General features: G+C 40.1%; 1 protein-coding gene across 4 annotated transcripts in view; it reads right to left on the bottom strand.

Moving 5' to 3' along the window:
- The window catches only part of chn2 (chimerin 2), a 251,596-nt gene that overhangs the window by 34,329 nt on the left and 197,346 nt on the right, over positions 1-19,921 (bottom strand). For all 4 annotated transcript variants that reach the window (XM_073024500.1, XM_073024502.1, XM_073024499.1 and 1 more), the window contains 2 exons: positions 17,758-17,835; positions 4,866-4,950 (listed from right to left, as the gene is read on the bottom strand). In XM_073024500.1, the coding sequence (XP_072880601.1) occupies positions 4,866-4,950; positions 17,758-17,835 (163 nt within the window). The remainder of the gene's footprint in view (positions 1-4,865; positions 4,951-17,757; positions 17,836-19,921) is intronic.

The following is a 19,921-nucleotide window of genomic DNA, read 5'->3' as shown; positions in this document are numbered from 1 at the left end:
TAGTTAAATATTTGATTTATGTAAGAATCAAAGAAAGCACAGCAGCACCGCCTTAGGAGTTTGCAAAGATTCGGCATGACATCTAAAACTTTGAAAACTTCTATAGATGTGTGGTGGAGAGCGTATAGACTAGCTGCATCACAGCCTGATATGGAAACACCAATGCCCCTGAACAGAAAATCCTACACTTAAACTCTATTATAATGGCAAGACTGTTAGGGTTGATATATAATTACTCAAGTTATTCCACACCTCAATTACTTTAGAGATACGCCCTCTAATGCAATTTAAATTAATTATCCTGAATACACTCTTAAGTGATAACCACTGCCAAAACTGTTGCAAAATGTTACCTTCATGCACGCAACTTTATCACCTTTGTGAATACACTTGATGCTTTTGTAAACGCAACTTCCTTGCCACATGCTTTGATAATTTTATCCAGCTGGCATGACTTATTTTTAAGCTTGACAGTAAGTGCTAGCAAGAAAACTTAATGAGGGGAGAACATAACTGAGTACAAGAGCCTTCCCACCCAACGTTCTCAGGTGCACTTTTAGAGAGGCCACTGAAAAGAGATTTGGAGAATGTACATCCTTCCCAGCTCAGATGCATTGAAGTCAGGTGTATTTGCAACCAATGCAGCAAAAGTTAGCACACGCAGGGACTCAAGGTTGAGCCGAAGTTCAGCTTATGCTTAGATCGCTCAAAGTTACCACACAAGTTAATAGGGTGGTTAAGAAGGCAACGGTGTGTTGGCCTTCATCATTGAGTTCAAGAGCTACAAGGTAACGTGGCAGGTTACAGCACACAGAATACTGAGTCCTGAAGAAGGGTCTTGGTCCGAAACATCAACTGTTTATTCATTTCCATAGATGCTGCCCAACCTGCTGAGTTCCTCCAGCATTTTGTGTGTTACCTTGGAATATTGTGTTCAGTTCTGTTTGCCTCATTATAGGAAAGATGTGGAAGCTTCAGAGAGGGTGCAGAGCAGATTTACAGGATGCTACCTTGACTGGAGGGCATATCTCATGAGGATTAGCCCTAGCTATTCTCTTTGAAGCAAAGGAGGATGAGAAGTGACTTAATAGAGGTGTACAAGATGGTAGGGGGCATAGATTGAGTTGACAGCCAGAGACTTTTTCCCTGGGTGGAAATGGCTAATACAAGGGGCATAAGTTTAAGGTGGTTGAAATAAAGTATTGGGGAGATGTCAGAGGTAGTAATTTTTTTTTAAAACACAGAATGTGGTTGGTGCATGAAACTCCCTGCCAGGGATGGAGATAGAGGCATTTAAGGATCTCTTAGATAGGCACATGGATGATAGAAAAATGAAGGAGGGAAGGGTTAGACTCATCATAAAGTAGATTAAAAGTTCGACACAACATCATGGGCCAAAGGGCATGAACTGAGCCATAATGTTCTATGTTTTATGTAACCTGTGTTACACAGGCTGTCTCCACACTGGTTTGATCTTACCCAAGCCTGTTCTGGATTTCTTCCTATTCTGTCAGCTGTCAGTTACTTTAGTACTATATTCACTGAAGCATGAAACTTGCTTTCTTTACAAATTGTGAATGATGCATTTGTTCACTTTAAAATAAGAGAGGGCCTTTATTGCTGCAAGGAAGAGAAAACCATTTATTTGTTTTACTAAGGTTTATATTTCCAGTGAATAATGCTAAGATGCAAAAAAAATTAAGATTTTTGTTTGAGCTGTTTAACAATTTACTGGTTTATCAAAAGTGAAGAGAGTTTAACAATAATCCCCCAGTTTTGTTCAGATAGTTCAGTGGATTTGTTTTATCAAAAGTGAAAAGGGTGTAATTAATTAACTAATTTATTTTAGAGATGGAGCACAGAGTTGGTCCTTCCAGCCCTTCGAACCACACTGTCCAGCAACCCCGACAAACCCGGTTAACCCTAACCTAGTCACACGACAATTTTTGTTTTTACAATGAAAAATTAACCTACCTGGTACGAATTTGGACTATGTGAGGAAAACGGAGCATCTGGGAAAATCCATGCATTCCACAAAGAGGACATACAGAGTCTCCTTACAGAATGGTGCCGGAATTGAACTTCCAAACTCCAAAGTACCCTGAGCTGTAACAGCATCGAGCTGCATGCAATAATCACCAAACTATATTCAGCTAGTTCAGTATACTTACATTGATGGTTGTACAAAAATAAAATCAGCAATTGTATTTGCTGTGGACATCAAACTGACAAGTAACAAGGATAATTATTCATATAGCTATTTGTCACAATGGCTAATACCTTACACTGGTGAATATGCCAACTCTCATAGCTATACAACAGCTAACGCTGCAATCTCACAGGAAAATATCCACTCACAGGAGACCTGGCCCACGCCCAGGTTTACGGCTGCACAGGTGGAAGGTCAACTGAGGAAGATCTGTACCAGCAAGGCGGCTGGACCGGATGGAGTTTCCCCACGATTACTGAGGGCCTGTGCGACTGAACTGGGAGAACCACTACAGCGCATCTTCAACATGAGTCTAGATCAGAGAAGAGTACCCAGACAGTGGAAAACATCTTGTATTGTCCCGGTACCGAAGAAACCACAACCAAAGGAGTTGAATGACTTCAGACCTGTTGCCTTGACGTCGCACGTGATGAAGACCATGGAGCGGCTGATAATACAGAATCTGAGGCCACAAACCAGGCACGCCCGGGATCCGCTTCAGTTTGCGTATAAGGAGAAGGTGGGAGTGGAGGATGCTATCACGTATTTGCTGCACAAATCACTCTCTCACCTAGATGGGGTCAGTTGTGCTGTGAGGATTACATTCCTTGACTTCTCTAGTGCCTTTAACACCATCCAGCCCAAGATCTTAAAGCACAAACTAACGGAGATGGGAGTAGACTCTGACATGGTGGATTGGATAGTGGACTACTTGACAGATAGACCTCAGTATGTGCGGTTGGGAGACTGTAGGTCTGACACAGTGGTCAGCAGCACAGGAGCGCCACAGGGAACCGTACTCTCTCCGGTCCTGTTCACCCTGTACACATGTGACTTCCAATATAACTCGGAGTCCTGCCATGTGCAGAAGTTCGCTGATGACACGGCCATAGTGGGGTGTGTCAGGAATGGACAGGAGGAGGAGTATAGGAAACTGATACAGGACTTTGTGATATGGTGCAACTCAAACTACCTGCGTCTCAATGTCACCAAGACCAAGGAGATGGTGGTGGACTTTAGGAGATCTAGGCCTCATATGGAGCCAGTGATCATTAATGGAGAATGTGTGGAGCAGGTTAAGACCTACAAGTATCTGGGAGTACAGTTGGACGAGAAGCTAGACTGGACTGCCAACACAGATGCCTTGTGCAGGAAGGCACAGAGTCGACTGTACTTCCTTAGAAGGTTAGCGTCATTCAATGTCTGCAGTGAGATGCTGAAGATGTTCTATAGGTCAGTTGTTGAGAGCGCCCTCTTCTTTGTGGTGGCGTGTTGGGGAGGAAGCATTAAGAAGAAGGACGCCTCACGTCTTAATAAGTTGATAAGGAAGGCGGGCTCTGTCGTGGGCAAAGTACTGGAGAGTTTAACATCGGTAGCTGAGCGAAGGGCGCTGAGTAGGCTACGGTCAATTATGGAAAACCCTGAACATCCTCTACATAGCACCATCCAGAGACAGAGAAGCAGTTTCAGCGACAGGTTACTGTCGATGCAATGCTCCTCAGACAGGATGAAGAGGTCAATACTCCCCAATGCCATTAGGCTTTACAATTCAACTGCCAGGACTTAAGAACTTTTTTTAAAGCTATTATTAATGCTTTTTGAGTTAGTGATTTAGATGCATATCATATTATTACTGAGTTAAGTATTGTATGTAATGAGTTTTTGCTACAACAAGTGTATGGGACATTGGAAAAAAATGTTGAATTTCCCCATGGGGATGAATAAAGTATCTATCTATCTATCTATCTATCTATCTGTAAACACAAGAGATTCTGCAGATGCCGGAGATCCAGAGTAACATATACAAAATGCTGGAGGATCTCAACAGTTCAGGCAGCATCTATGGAGAGGAATAAGCAGTCAATGCTTTGGGCTGAGACTTCGCATCAAGATGAAATTTCGACTGTTTATTCCCCTCCAGCATTTTGTATGTCTAATACTGCAATCTGTATAGTTATATCCATTAACCGTCAATGTTTAAAAGTACAACAATATAGAGTCAGAGTCATAGAAAAGTACACATAAAAACATTTAAACCACTTAAAATGCCTACCTGCACCAGGACCATAGCCTCATCCAAACTTCTCTTAAACATTGAAATCGAGCTTGCATGCACCATTTGCACTGGTAGCTCATCCCACACTCTCATGAACCCTCTGAGTGAAGAAGTTTCCCATCATGTTCGCCTTAAATTTTTCCCCTTTCATCCTTAACCCATGACTTCTAGTTGTAGTCCCTCCCAAACTCAGTAGAAAAAGCCTGCTTAATGTATCTCATCTAGACCCCTCATAATTTTGAGAAGATCATAATGAATTTAATTCTGCCATAGAGACCATAAACTTTCGATAAAAAAATACGGATAACAGATATGGAAAAGGCCCTGAGTTTTCTTTGTTCCCGCATGACATAAAATAACAGTGTAGTAAAATAGGAAGTTTAAAATATTTTAATTGTTTACTAAGTAATGCCTTGAAACAATTACAAGTTTACACAAGCCGAGTTCAGTCTACTCAAGAGCATATCCATTAACTAATGAAAAATATACTTTCATGATGAGAGCAATTTTTCACTATGTACTTAGTGTATACTTTAATCAACAATATATCTAATGATTGCCAAATACCTTCTTTATACACAAAAGAAAATTGGATTGTACCTGAACACCTGACTCCCTGTGCTATCAGGCCCCACATAAAGTTGGCACAGAATTCACACCAGTGAGGACCTCTGAATGTATGGACCTGCAAGACAAAAGGTGGATAAACTTGAAGGCTGGAGCCAGATGGTGCAACAGATGGAACGCACAAAAGCACAGAGCAGAGATCGACACATGAAACCGTCTTTATAGAACAAGGTTCTTCTTACACATTTCTTTAAGAGTTGCAAGGTTTTTTTTTCCTATTTATAATCAGCACCAGAAACAGAATCAGGTTTAATATCATTGGCATATTTTGTGAAATTTGTGGGTTTTTTTGTGTGGCAGCAGTACAGTGCGCTTTTTTCAAAAGCCATGAATTACAGTAAGATATACGTATATTTAAATAACTAGTGCAAAACACATATATGAAAAATTAAATTAAAATAAATAAGTAGCGCTCAAAATATTAGTGTAGCTTACAAACATTTTTGATTTAAACTTGTTCAATGGTTTAGTTTTATCACAAGGTTTGTAAGAATCAGCAAAATAAAGTTCAAAGTATATTTATTATCAAAGTATGTATGCAGTGTACAACCCTGAGATTCATCTTCGTACAGAGACAACCACAAAACCAAGAAACGCCATTCAAAGAAAACATTAAATACCCAATGCACAATAAAAAGAACAAATCACTCAAATGGCAAAAAGAAAGTGAATATTAAATATCTATTTATTAAAGAGTCTAGAAGTGTCCACTTTAGTTCAGTTCAGTACAGGGCTGTGTAGTTCGTTAACTGCAGGCCACAGACCTAGTCCATGCCAAGACCCTCTCCCCCATCACATTGCGCAAACAGCAAAAAATAAAGAGCAACCAGAAGCACATGAAATACGAACCGCAGAGTCCCCCAAAATGACACTAAACATCAAAGAGCAGAGTCCTCCATAACAAGTCCAAAGCCTTGGACACTAAACATCAAACCAAAGAGTCCTCCTTCAAAAAGAAGTCTTGCACCCACAAGTTGCGCCGATCAATCCTTGTAGCATGGACCCAAGACTCCTGCACCTTCATTCGGTAGAAGCAAGGGAGAGGGAGACTGGTCTAATGAAGGCAGGCAGCACAAATAGCCCCTCGCCTTTTGCTCTCATCCTCGTTTATTTCAATTTTGCTTGACACTTTAATCGGTGATGAGTAACGGAGCCATTAAATGAGTTTGCACTTCGCCATTAGAGCAGGTAAACTCTCTTACTTAGAAGAAAGATTGAATGTATTCCTCATTAAGCAATATAAAAATTATTCCAGGAAGATCACTTCCAGTGACAAGTCTACCTTTCTTTAATGAAGAAAAATAGTTTCAGCTTTCTTCAATAAAAGACCGAACAATCTGCTTCTACCAGATGATGCTACTAAGAGTCAAACAGATATCACAATTGTCAGGTGTTTTACCCACTCAAGATGATGCACCATTCTTTTCCTGGTGAGACTGAATCAAATTTACAAAATTCATTTCAACAATTTGCAATGTCAGAGATTTGAATTCACACCCTTTGGGGAACAACATTAATACATTATTCATTCTTCGTGCAATACATTTGTAGATGTGTCCATACAAAGTGAGGCCACCTCAAAAATTTATTACAGGGGTAAATCAAAGATGCTATCTGAGAAGGCAGACAGAACAAATGGCAGATTCAATTAGCTTCATGACATTCCTAAATACTGCACTGCATTTTTCCATACACTATTTTCAGCATCCATCATTAGGGACACCCACTATCCAGGCCATGCTCTATTCTCGCTGGAGGTATAGGAGCTTTAGTCCCAACACCAGGTTCAGGGATAGTTATTACCTTACAACCAATAAGCTCCTGAACCAGCATGAGTAACTTCACTCATCTCAACTCTGAACTGATTCCACAAGCTATGGACTCACTTTCGAGGTCTCTGCAAGCTGATAAACTCAATGTTTCTTATTTATTACATTTTTTATTTGCACAATTTATCTTCTATTGCACATTAGGTGTCTGTCAGTCTCTAAATTAAAAACTACATTTGATACATATGAAAAATATCTTGGATACTTCATCTATTTATGAATTCATAATATTTTGTTTATGGATACTTTTTCCATGTGTTAAGTATATGGGATTATATTCATAGTTCACTTTGACACTGAAAATAAATACTCATATTATTTATTACATCCCAGTAAACATAGATGAATATTAAAGACATCAATCATTATAATGAGATATTCTATTAATTCAACACAGTGGAAAAAATACATTCAGCTGTGCTCTCCTAGTCCTCACCATTCTATTGTTTTTACTGTCTAATTTTCAATATGCCTGTTATCATTCTGTATCTCTCAATAAATAAACCTGGAACACAGCAACCCTGTTTTTCCAGTCAAGATGGTGCTGAGGGAAGGTCTCCATTGAGGTTGTCACTCAGAATTAGTATTTTTTAGGCTTGTGGTGATCGTTATCAGAACAAAGAGGGGAGTTGAAGGTCAGGTTTGGGTTTAGGGACAGGGAATGTGGGAGAGTTAGAGGTCCACTAGACATCGGTGCAGAATTAGGCCATCTGGCCCATCAAGTCTGCTCCGCCATTCAATCATGTCTGATCCTTTTTTCTTAATCTCTTCCTCAATCCCAGTTCCTTGCCTTCTCTCCGTAACCTTTGATGCCGTGTCCAATCAAGAACCTATCAATCTCTGCCTTAAATACAACCAACGACCTGGCCTCCACAACTGCATTGGCAACAAATTCCACAAATTTGGCTAAAGAAATTTCTCCGCAGCTCTGTTTTGAAAGGGTGCCCCTCTATTCTGAGGCTTCACCCTCTTGTCCTAGACTCCCCCACCATGGGAAACATCCTTTTCACACCTACACTGTCTAGGACTTTCAACATTCAAAAGGTTTCAATGAGATCCTCCCTCATCCTTCTGAATTCCAGCAAGTACAGACCCAGAGCCATCAGATGTTCCTCGTATGATAACCCTTTCATTCCTGGAATCATCCTTGTGAACCTCCTCTGGACCCTCTCCAATGCCAGCACGTCTTTTCTAAGATGAGGGGCCCAAAACTGCTCACAATACTCAAGGTGAGGCCTCACCAGTGCCTTATAAAGCCTCAGCATCACATCCTTACTCTTGTATTCTGTTCCTCTTGAAATGAATGCCAACATGGCATTTGCCTTCCTCACCACCAACTCAACCTGCAAGTTAAGCTTGAGGGTGTTCTGCACAAAGACTCCCAAGTCCCTCTGCATCTCAGATTCCTGGATTTTCTCCCCATTTAGAAAATAGTCTGCACATTTATTTCTATTACCAAAGTACATGACCATGAATTTTCCAACATTGTATTTCATTTGCCACTTTCTTGCCCATTCTCCTAATCTGTCTAAGTTCTTCTGTATCCTATCTGTTTCCACAATTCTATCTGCCCCTCCACCAATCTTCATATCATCTGCAAACTTGGCAACAACACCATCTATTTCATCATCTAAATCATTTATATACAGCATAAAAAGAAGTGGTCCCAACACCGACCCCTGCAGAACACCAGGTCAAGCCACAGTCTAGAACTCTGCTCTGCACCCAAAGGCCAATGAAGTGGTCATGCAACAACAGACATCAGTAGACAGATGATTGGCTGGTAAACACTGTGGAGGAAGCCCAATGACGGTGAGGGTGGCTCCCAGGTTGGAATGTTCCAGGAACAGAGGTCTGTGCCAGCAGGAGGCATGAGGGCCGGTGACCTCCAAGGTCAGCGAGTCAGTGACTCCACAATTTGAGGCCTGGAACTCAAGGTCACATCTTCAGCAAATCCAGACTTTGAGGCCTGAAGTTTGGGGTCCTGCCATCAGTGAGTCCTGGGGTCAATACTGAAGATCAAAAGACTAAATGCCAAGCACCAAAGTCAGTCAGTCTGGAAGTTGAGCATCGATGGCTGAAGCCCTGGTCTGCAAGTCTACTGGGGAAGTTGAAGGCCTGATGTCTGCAAATTCATGAGTCCAATGGAGGCTGGAGGCAGCCTGTTCTGAGGTTGGAGGACTAACTTTGTGTGTGAATGGGTAGGTAGGTGAAAATTAAAGGAAAGGAGCTCGTTTTACTGGTGTTTTTTCAATGCTGTTGTTGCTTGTGTTGTTCGACTGAGCATTGTGGGAATGCTACATTGGCATCTGTGTAGTAACTCTTGCAGTCTGCCCCTAGCATATTCTTTGGTTGTTAACAAAAATGACACACATCACTGTATGTTTTGATGTGCATGAATCTGAATCTCCCCACTCAAAAGGATTTTCTTTACTAAAGAACAGCGGAAGCAGACTCCTTATATTTTTTTTTAAAAGACAGAGATATTTTGCAAGCAAGGAGTTAAAGATTACTGTGGGAAGATGTACTGTAAATGTGTTGTTGAATTTACAGTAAAATAGGTTATGATTTTATGGAATTGTAAGAATTGGCTCAAGGGTTGTAATAGCCTACTGCTGCTTCTAATTGCATTTATTAATGACTCTTGTTGCTTGTTATACCAGTCAAAGTGGATCAGAGCCAGAGGGAAAATGCTCAGCAGGAAGATAATAATGTTCACTGACCAAATTATATTAAATGCTAACTATGTTTAGAATCGGTACAGAAGATCATTGTCTTTTATATTTTCCCAGTTTTGTTTTCGGGTGAAGGCAGTAACAGGGGAGTGATGCAGCTATTCATGAAAGGTCAATTAAATAATTTTGAAAATCAAGGCAGTCATTGTAAAATACATTTGTCAAGATACAATTTTAATTCTATGTTTGCTAACCCCAAGGGCATTTGCAATCACAAATGTTTTCATACTATGGACATTCTACAAATCTAAATGCATATGAATTTAAACTGGAAAGAATGAATGTATTTATACAAGGCATCACCTAGTGCAGAGATTCCCAAACTTTTTTATGTAATGGACCCTTACCGTTAACCGAGGGGTCCATTCAAAGATTCAAAGGGCATTTATCAAAGAATGCACAGATCATACAACCTTGAGATTTGTTTGCTTATGAGTAACCATCAACCGAGAAACCCAAAAGAATCCAATTAAAGCAAAAAAAGAATAAAAATAAAAATAACAGACCAGCACTCGATGCACAAAAAAAACACAAATCATGCAAACAAATGAAGCAAACAACAACATTCCAAATCAAAACAGAGTCCTCAGATCTGAACCCTAAAGCAGCCTGGAGTAGGCCTGAAGCCTTGCTAATCAGTTCATCATATTAGCCGGCACGAAGCACAGCAGCTGGGGCAGTTTGTGGACCCCAGGTTAGGAACTCCTAACCTAACCAGGTTTCAGATGGTATTTTTATTTTAATTCTTTTTTAAAATTTAATTGGGTTCTTTTGGGTTTCTTGCTTTGTGGCTACCTGCGAGCAAGAAAATCTCAAGGCTGTATAATTTGTACTTTCTTTGATAATAAATGTACTTTGAATTGACTGCTCGGTTAATGGCTTTAAAGACAATTAATTACTTGATATGAAATTAAGAAGTTAAATGCAGCAATTTGTGAATGACAAAGTCCCGTAAATAACAATGGTTATCATGGGGTTTCTTACCCCATGTAAGATCTTAACATATAGATCGTAACATGGACAAGATGATGAGAAAACCCGCAAATGCTGGAAATCTAAGCAACACATCATCGCCTCAGTACACCCACACACCAACTCGTTTATGCAAGTATCTAATCAAAGTTCAAAGTATATTTATTATCAAAGTACATAAAAATCACCATATACTATCCTGTGATTCATTTCTTGTTGGCATGCATAGTAAATACAAAGAAACACAATCATGATCAACCAGTCATATGGCAGCAACTCAATGCATAGAATCATGCAGACATGTTCAGGAGGTTCAGTTGTTGTTCCGACCAAACAGAATGGGGAAGAAATGTGAATTTGTCTGCAGAATGATTGTTGGCGCCAGACAGGGTGGTTTGAGTATCTCAGAAACTGCTGATCTAACAGCAAATTCTTATAACATGTAAATGTACATGATGAATAAAGTTGATCCTTGATTATGCCAGGGGAAATATCTCATCTTCTTCTAGCCTCTCAACCTTATAAGAATTTCGTATGTTTCTCATTCTTCTAAATGCAGTGGTAGCTCAGCGCCTGCCATTCTTAGCTTTCAGAATTAAAGACCCAGTTTGCTTAATCCTCCTCACAGGACAAACCCACCCATCCCAAAACTGAAACTTTTTAAGCACTCCCATGATTCCAAGTTTACTCTTCTTTAGGAATGGGGTCAAATCTGCATGGGTATTCAAGGTGCTATCTCACCCCGGCCCAGCACAATTAGAGTAGGATATCTTTATCGTAGGAGGATTTGGATACAAGATTAAAGGACAATATATTGCTATGCCTTCCTATTTGCTCACCATAGACGCATTTTAACTTTCAGTGATTCACATGCATGGCCCCTCTAAACACAATCCGCTTTGCATTTACCTTCCATGAATAAAATGCCTTTGGATGACAATCTTCCTTCTATATTTTTTGCCATGCTTCTGCTCATTCATTCAGGCTATCCATATCCCCCCATTAAGCACCATCACCTAGCGTAGTGTCATGAGTAAACCTGTATGACTATCATACTCAATCCACTCATCCTTAAGATTGACACACATTATGAACAGCCAAGTCTCAGCAATCAGCAGTTACCCAACTAAGCTATTCCAGGACCCAAAGACTGTGGTAAGATGGCTTATAAGGTTGAGTTCTGTAAGATCACTGGCTTGGTCGCACTGCTACAGAGAGGGGAGACTGCGTTTGGATCGCTCTGCTGCTGGAGAGGGAAAGGCCTGCCGATGTGCCCGAGAATGTCACCCAGGTTTTCTGCGTTTTGGACATGGACTTAGACTGTAGACTTCTTTTCAGACTTTGTTTTTGTATATTCCCTGTTTCTCACCCAATTTTTCTTGTTTTTTGTGTGTGGGGAAGTGGGATTTGGGGGTCAATCTGCTTTTGTTCATTTTTTTGTGGGGGGAGGAGGGATTTTGGAGTTAACGATCATACTTCCATTCTTTCCTTTCTTGGTTCTGTGGCTATCTGGAGAAGAAAAATTTCTGAGTTGTATATGATACTTTTGAAGCTACTGCACTTCTTTCAAAACCTTGGGATGCCCTGAATGAATTTTCACTTCAATAATTAAGTTTTTATAAATTCTGAATGTTAACACAGGTGATGCTTGTTATCACTATTCAGATTATGAAAATTCACAATTCAGAAATCACTTTCCAATTATGTTTGAGAAAAGAATTCCCTCCTGTTGTAGGGGAAAGAATAGTGAGGGCTAATAGCTAGTCAATGGCGAGGTGGAGATAAAGTACATCTCCAACAATGGAGGTATAAGGTGCTTCTTCCATCTGCTAGCCTGCAAGTCTCTCTTGGACAAGGTGTAGCCCCTCCCCCCGATCAGGGTGATGTGAAGCCATGGGAGCAGGTGGTGGATGGTCTTATGAGCAGATGGTGCACATCACAAGACCTGGTTATGTGACCACTGACGCTAGGCAGACAATCTCTGAAGAGTAGTGATAATGACTGGAATCACCCATCTTATAAAGACACTGCCCAGAAGAAGGCAGTGACAGAACACTTCTGTAGAAAATTTTGCTAAGACCAATCATGGGCATGGGACCACAATCACCCACATTATAGGACACAACACATGATGATGTTAATGAATAACGAGTAAATAATGATGGAGATTGTGCTAATGTGGTAACAAGGAAATACAGACAAAAGTAGAGACATGTAACACAGCAGGAAGAACTTCACTAATTGTGTTATAGTCTGCACCTTTTGTCATAGAAAATTGGATTTGCTGTCAGACCTGTGGGTAATCATTTTATTCTGTAATCAGCACCTAGTCTGCTACTTAATTAAGTCTCCCTGTAGCCACCATTCTGTAATCAAAATGTAATTTAAATTATAAACACGAGAAATTCTGCAGATGCAGATATCCGGAGAAACACATACTTAAAATGCTGGAGGAACTCTGTGGAAATAAATAAACAACTGATGTTTTTGGGCTGAGACCCTTTCTTCAAAGACTTTTCTGACCTACTGAGTTCTTCCAGCATTTTGTATGTGTTACGATAATTTAATTGCTTTCAATTTGTTTTTTCGATGCATATGCCGATAATGTGGTAATGCCTTCTACAAAGTCTGTTTGGAATCAGGTGTTCCAATCAATGAGATGAGATTGGAGGTGTGGGTTGTAGAGGTGCCCTGCCCTATAAAAGACACACACATTCAGGTTACTGACAGAGCCTGCTCTTTATGTGCACCATGCCTCGAACAAAACAGCTTTCAGGACTTTTGAAGAAATGTAGAGATACAGGAAGCCGGAAAAGGCTACAAAAGCATTTCAAAAGACTCCAGTGTTCATCAGTTCACAGTAAGAGAAATGTCTACAAATTTAGGAAATTCAGTACTGTTGCTACTCTCCCTAGGAGTGTGCATCCTGCAAAAATCACACCTAGAGCACAACACGCAATGCTGAAGGAGGTGAAAAAGAACCCAAGGGTAACAGCAAAAGACCTGTAGAAATCTCTAGAACTTGCTAAAGCTTCTGTTCATGAGTCCACCATAAGAAAAACACTGAACAAGAATAGTGCTCATGGAAGGACACCATGGAGGAAACCACACTGCTCTCCTAAATAGATAGATAGCTGCTCATCTCAAGTTTGCAAAAGACCACCTGGATGTTCTACAATGCTTCTGGGACAATGTTCTGTGGACAGATGAGACAGAAGTTGAAATTTTTGGCAGAAATGTACACTGCTATGTTTGGAGGAAAACGGGCACTGCACACCAACACCAAAACCACATCCCAACTTGGAAGCATGGTGGAAGGAGCATTATGGTTTGGGGCTGCTTTGCTGCCTCAGGGCCTGGGCAGCTTGCAGTTGTTGAGGGAACAATGAATTTAAAATTGTATCAAGACATTTCACAGGAGAATGTCAGGATTGTGGTCTGTCACCTGAAGCTTAATAGAATTTGGATAATGTAACAAGTCATTGATCTGAAACACAGCAGTAAAGCTACAACAGAATGATTTAAAATGAAGAAAATTCATGTTTTGGAATGGCCAAGTCAGAGTCCAGACCCATCTGAGATGCTGTGGCATAAGCTGAAGAGTGCTGTTCATGCAAGGTAGCCCAGAGTTATTGATGAATTGAAACAGTTTTACATGGAGGAATGGTCTAAAATTTCCCCTCACCATTGTGCAAGTTTGATCAGCAGCTACAGGAAACATTTGGTGGAGGTTTTTGCTGCTAACAAAAGTTCTACCAGTTGTTAAATACAAGGGTTTGCATACTTTTTCCAGCCTGGACTGTGAATGATTAAGCAATGTGTTCAACAAAGACATGAAAAGTACAATTGTTTGTGTGATATGTTTAGGCAGATTGTGTCTGTCTATTATTGTGACTTAGATGAAGATCAGACCACATTTTATGAGTAATTAATGCAGAAAAACAAGTAATTGCAAAGAGTTCACTAACTTTTTCTTGCAAATATGTATGTATGTATGTATGTATGTATGTGTGTCTGTATGTATACACACAGGTATATATATTTAATTTAACCTTTTTAAATATATATGGGTAGTACAAAAAGAGAGAAAAGAAGTAGTGAGACAGTGTTTGTGGGTTCAATGTCTATTCAGAACTCTGATGGCAGGGGAAGAAGCTGCTCCTGAATCATTCAGCGTGTGCCTGCAGGTTCTGGTACCTCAACAATGCAAGAACATCAGAGCAACAGGCTGCCAGGAAGTTATGAAGACTGTTAGACTGTTTTCAATTAAGTTTTGTATTCAGAATACATTTCAAAACTTCTTTGTAAAACTAGAATGGTAACTGTTAGATGTGAGTGCAGAAGCTGAAATCTTGGAGCAAAAAACTACCTGCTAGAGGAACTCAGCGGCTCAAGCAGTATTTGTTGAGGAAAGAAACTGTTCATATTTTGGGTCACAAACCAGCATAATTCTGACGCAGGTTATGTTATTTCATTTCAAAGGTCCTTTGATCATAAGACATAGGAGCAGAATTAGGCCATTGGGCCCATTGAGCCTGCTCTGTCATTCAATTACGGCTGATTTATTATCCTTCTCTGAGATAATTACTGTAATTTAAGATTATTGCTTTATCATCCTCAACAAGAATAGCTTTTCATTCATCCATGGCTTCCAGCTCTTAGTTAATGCACTTAATTACATTTTACTAGAAATATGAGTTCTAGGTCTGGATTGTTACTGGCAACCAAAGAAGGGAAAGTATTTTAATTCTGGAAACCAAACACCATTTATTACCTGGTTTGATGAAGCCACATAACTGCAATTGCATAAGGTCAATAAAGTTTCACAGACTAAACCAACATGAATTGAGATTTCTGAATCCTGTTTATTTTTCACTGACACGTGAAACGTGTTGCTTTGCGGCAGCAGTATAAAGCAGTACATAAAAATATACTACCCGTTATAATAAAACCATAAAATATAAGGAGCAGAAATAGGCTACTTGGCCCATCGAGTCTGCTCCATCATTCCATCATGGCTGATTTATTTTCCCTCCCAACCCCATTCTCCTGCCTTCCCCTTTGACACCCTTACTAATAAAGAAACTATCAACCTCTGCTTTCAACATAACTATTGCCACTTTGACATTTTAAAAAATTGACCAAGGCACAATATTTCTACACTTTACAAACAGCACAACAAAAGTGAAATATTTTGGTTCATTACCAAGATGTATGGTGATAAAAATTCTAGTTTTGGTGGTGTACAGTGTGTAATCTGAGCAAAAAAAAACTAGATTTTACATATGCATTATGATTTCACATAAAATGGGTGTAATTGTACTGGATTCATTATAATTCTTTTGAAAGAATCTACCAAAGGCTTTTGTTTATACTCTTGTCAATCACAATACTAGCTCTTCTCATTGCAGTACCCATCATCATCATTATGTGCTGTGTCATATGACGAGGGCAGTCACAGTCTTTCCATGACCATGGATTGTTCTTGACAAACTTTTCTACAGAAGTGGCTTGCCATTGCCTTCTTCTGGGCAGTATCTTTACAAGACGGGAGACCTCAGCCATAATCAATACTCTTCAGAGATTGACTGCCTGGCATCAGTGGTCGCGTAACCAGGACTTGTGATATGAACCAGCTGCTGCCCTGACTTCACGTGACCCTGATTGGGGGGCTAAGCAGGTACTACACTGTGCCCAAAGATGACCTACAGGCTAGTGGAGGGAAGGAGCGCCTTACACCTTCTTTGATAGAGATGCATCTCCACTCCGCCAGACTAATGGCCATACTAAATGCAATTTTATTTACTTGTTTACTTAGCGATACAGTGTGGAACAGCCCCATCTGGCACTATGAGCTGCACTGCGCAGAAACCCACCTATTTAACCCTGGCTGGCACCATCTGAAAGGCATTTGTATGTTCTCTCTGTGACCGTATGGGTTTCCTCCAGGTGTTCCGGTTTCCTCCCACATTCCAAAGACGTACTGGTTAGTAAGTTAATTGGTCATTGTAAATTGTCCCATGATTAGGCTAGGGTTAATACTTGGGTTGCTGGGTGGTGAGGCTCATTGGGCTTGAGTGGGCCTGTTCTGCACTATGTCTCTAAGTAAAACAACTTTCAGATATAAGAACATTTCAAACTTAAACATGTTTCATTGCTCATTGTACTTTCGAGAATGTGTAACTGTGAACCGCCAAACAGAAATGTGATTAGCTGCAACATAATTTTTCCAGCAGTAAACAGCTTGATACTTTAAACTACCAAATGAGCAGCAACGTGCGGCAAAAGTATATTGCAGCCTGAATAGCTTGTAGCCTACCCACCATCCAGGACTTTGACTTACATCAAAGGCCAGCAATATCATAAAGGATCCCACCCACCCTGCTCATGGACTGTTTGCCCCACTTCCAGCAGGAAAGAGGCTTTGTAGCATCCACGCCGGGGCCACCAGACTCAAAAAGAGTTACTTTCTCCAAGCAGTAAGTGATCAACACCTCCACCACCCCCAAAACCACTATTTAATCATGTCCTGTCAGCTAATTCCATACCGAACATCACCTTATGTATCTAAGCTATCTTGTGTATTTACATTTATTATGTTTTTTTTGTAAAAAATCAACATATTCTTTATCTCACTGTGCTTTCAGTGTGTTGTGTCGTTCTGAGTAACAATTATTTCGTTCTCCTTTACGTTTGTGTACTGGAAATGACATCAAACAATCTTGAAGTTCTTTGCAAAGTGAATTTCCATTTTCAAAACTGTGAGAAATTCCATTATCTATAGAAGTGAGGAGTAAGAGAAGGCAGCTGTTGTGCTTGTGCAGACTGACAGCATATGCAAGCATATCTACAGTTGCTTTACTCCTTCGCGAGAGAAACATTCTCAATCACATAAAGTTTTACTTTCAAACCATTTTAAGTAAATACAATTCAAGACTTTTGCTGCAGAAACATTCTCAACCATATAAAGTTATATTTTCAAATCATTTTTAATTATATACTATTAAAGACCAAATTTTTCAGGAAAGCAAACATGAAAACTGAACCCCAATTCTGATATGAAGAAGGATATGTAAAGTTTCAAGCATGATAAAGAAGCATAAACATGCTTAAAATTCCAATATGTGTTGCTTCTTGATACATTTGTGGTCTTCGTTTATAGAAATGAAAAACTGCAGTGGTGGGGAAAGCAAATTTGAACAACTTCTGATCAGAACGTATATTAAGAGCAATAGTCATGCATCGTGGACTTGCTAATTACAAATGCCTAGTGTCATTGGACAGAACGTTTTTAAAACAACAAATCTATATAAAGAAAAACAGCCTTACCTTAAAATTGTGAGCTTTCTCATAGTTGAAGTTGTTCTCATTTTGCTTCAAGGCTGCCCTTCTGACAAGCGAGGTGATCTGTGAATATGCAAAAAGTTTCAGAGGTTGCCATAACACTGTACTCCTTCTACCCATTTTCATCCCCAAGCTCACAGCCACCATCTCTTGATGTTTTGTATCCTTTTTAATTTTGTGCATAACAGAGGGATGTGTCAGTTCACTCCCCAACCAGAGTTTCTGAGACAGCATGGCATCAGGGTCTGAGCAACGTTCCCTGTCCTCTGTGCAGTGGAGTTTCTCAAGTTTGCTCAGCAGCTGCTAATGTTAGTAACCAAAGTGGCAGCAGCTGTACTCCATTCTGCCGAGACCTCAGGCATGTGACTTGAATGGGCTGTCTTGTGTGATGGAGGGGACTTGTGCATCTGAAAGAGCCTTTGCTCTAAGGTCTGTGTGAGCACTCGAGACAGACGTGTGCTGCAGACAAAAGCTCACATTCATGAACCCTGCAAAACCTTGGCAACGGTTTGCAGACAGACGCTGAAGAAACTTTAGGCAGGGGGTGGTACCTCTGCACCCTAAGACCACTGCAGATTTCAAAGAGCTGATCTGTTCTGCATGGTACCACATTAAAGAAACCCACTCAGACAGAACTGGTCAAACACTGCACCCAATTACACAGCAAATCAGAGCCAGGAGTTCGAAACAATGCATGGGATTAAAGTGTATCCAAAGAAAAAGATGCACTCAAGCTAATCTTGCTATATGCAAATCCTTTTTGATATCCTTGGGAAATTACTCACTTATAAAACATGAAATTAGAGGATTAATAGGGCTTTCAATCCCTTTAAAGCCCATTTTTAAATGTGCAGTTTTACATGTTAATGCCAGGAGTTATTAAATCATTAAAATTTAATAAGATAATGAGCTGCCACAGTAGTGTACCAGTTAGCCTAACGCTTTACAGCACAAGCAATCAGGGTTCAATTCCCGCTGCTGTCTGTAAGGAGTTATATGTCCTCCCTGCATGGATTTCTGCCAGATGCTCTGGTTTCCTCCCACATTCCAAAGATGTATGAGTTAGGGGTAGTAACTTGTGGACATGCTATGTTGGTATCAGAAGCCTGGCCACACTTGTAGGCTGCCCTCCACGCACGTACTTGGACTGCGTTGGTCGTTGATGCGAATGATGCATTTCATTGTATGTCTCGATGCAAATGTGACAAATAAAACTAATCTTTAATTCACTAAAATTTACATTAATAGAGATGTTGTACAAAATCAAAGACATGATGTCAAAAGTACTAAGCACAGTAGTACTGTGGTATTTTCTCCAAGTCTAAATAGTCAGAATAATAATGGATGTAAGAAGGGTAAATATAACATTTCCTATGAATTGAATGTGCAGATAGTTTTTAATGAATATGATATAGTTGGAATCACAGAGACATGGCTCCAGGGTGACCAAGGATGGGAGCTCAACATCCAGGGATATTCAATATTCAGGAGGGATAGACAGGAAAGAAAAGGAGGTGGGGTAGCATTGCTGGTTAGAGAGGAGATTAATGCAATAGAAAGGAAGGACATTAGCCTGGAGGATGTGGAATCGATATGGGTAGAGCTGCATAACACTAAGGGGCAGAAAACGCTGGTGGGAGTTGTGTACAGGCACCTAACAGTAGTAGTGAGGTTGGGGATAGCATTAAACAGGAAATTAGAAATGCGTGCAATAAAGGAACAGTAGTTATAATGGGTGACTTCAATCTACATATAGATTGGGTGAACAAAATTGGTAAGGGTGCTGAGGAAGAGGATTTCTTGGAATGTATGCGGGATGGTTTTCTGAACCAACATGTCGAGGAATCAACTGGAGAGCAGGCCATTCTAGATTGGGTATTGAGCAATGAGGAAGAGTTAGTTAGCAATCTTGTCATGCGAGGCCCCTTGGGTAAGAGTATAATATGGTGGAATTTTTCATTAAGATGGAGAGTGACATAGTTAATTCAGAAACAAAGGTTCTGAACTTAAAGAAGGGTAACTTTGAAGGTATGAGACCTGAATTAGCTAAGATAGACTGGCAAATCTCGAAGGGCCGAATGGCCTACTCCTGCACCTATTTTCTATATTTCTATGCATATGACTTGTCTAATTGCCTTTTCTAATAATC

This window comes from Hemitrygon akajei, chromosome 20 (genome assembly GCF_048418815.1).
Source record: "Hemitrygon akajei chromosome 20, sHemAka1.3, whole genome shotgun sequence".
In the NCBI taxonomy this organism is placed as follows: domain Eukaryota; kingdom Metazoa; phylum Chordata; class Chondrichthyes; order Myliobatiformes; family Dasyatidae; genus Hemitrygon; species Hemitrygon akajei.
This window is presented reverse-complemented; position numbering and strand designations above follow the sequence as displayed.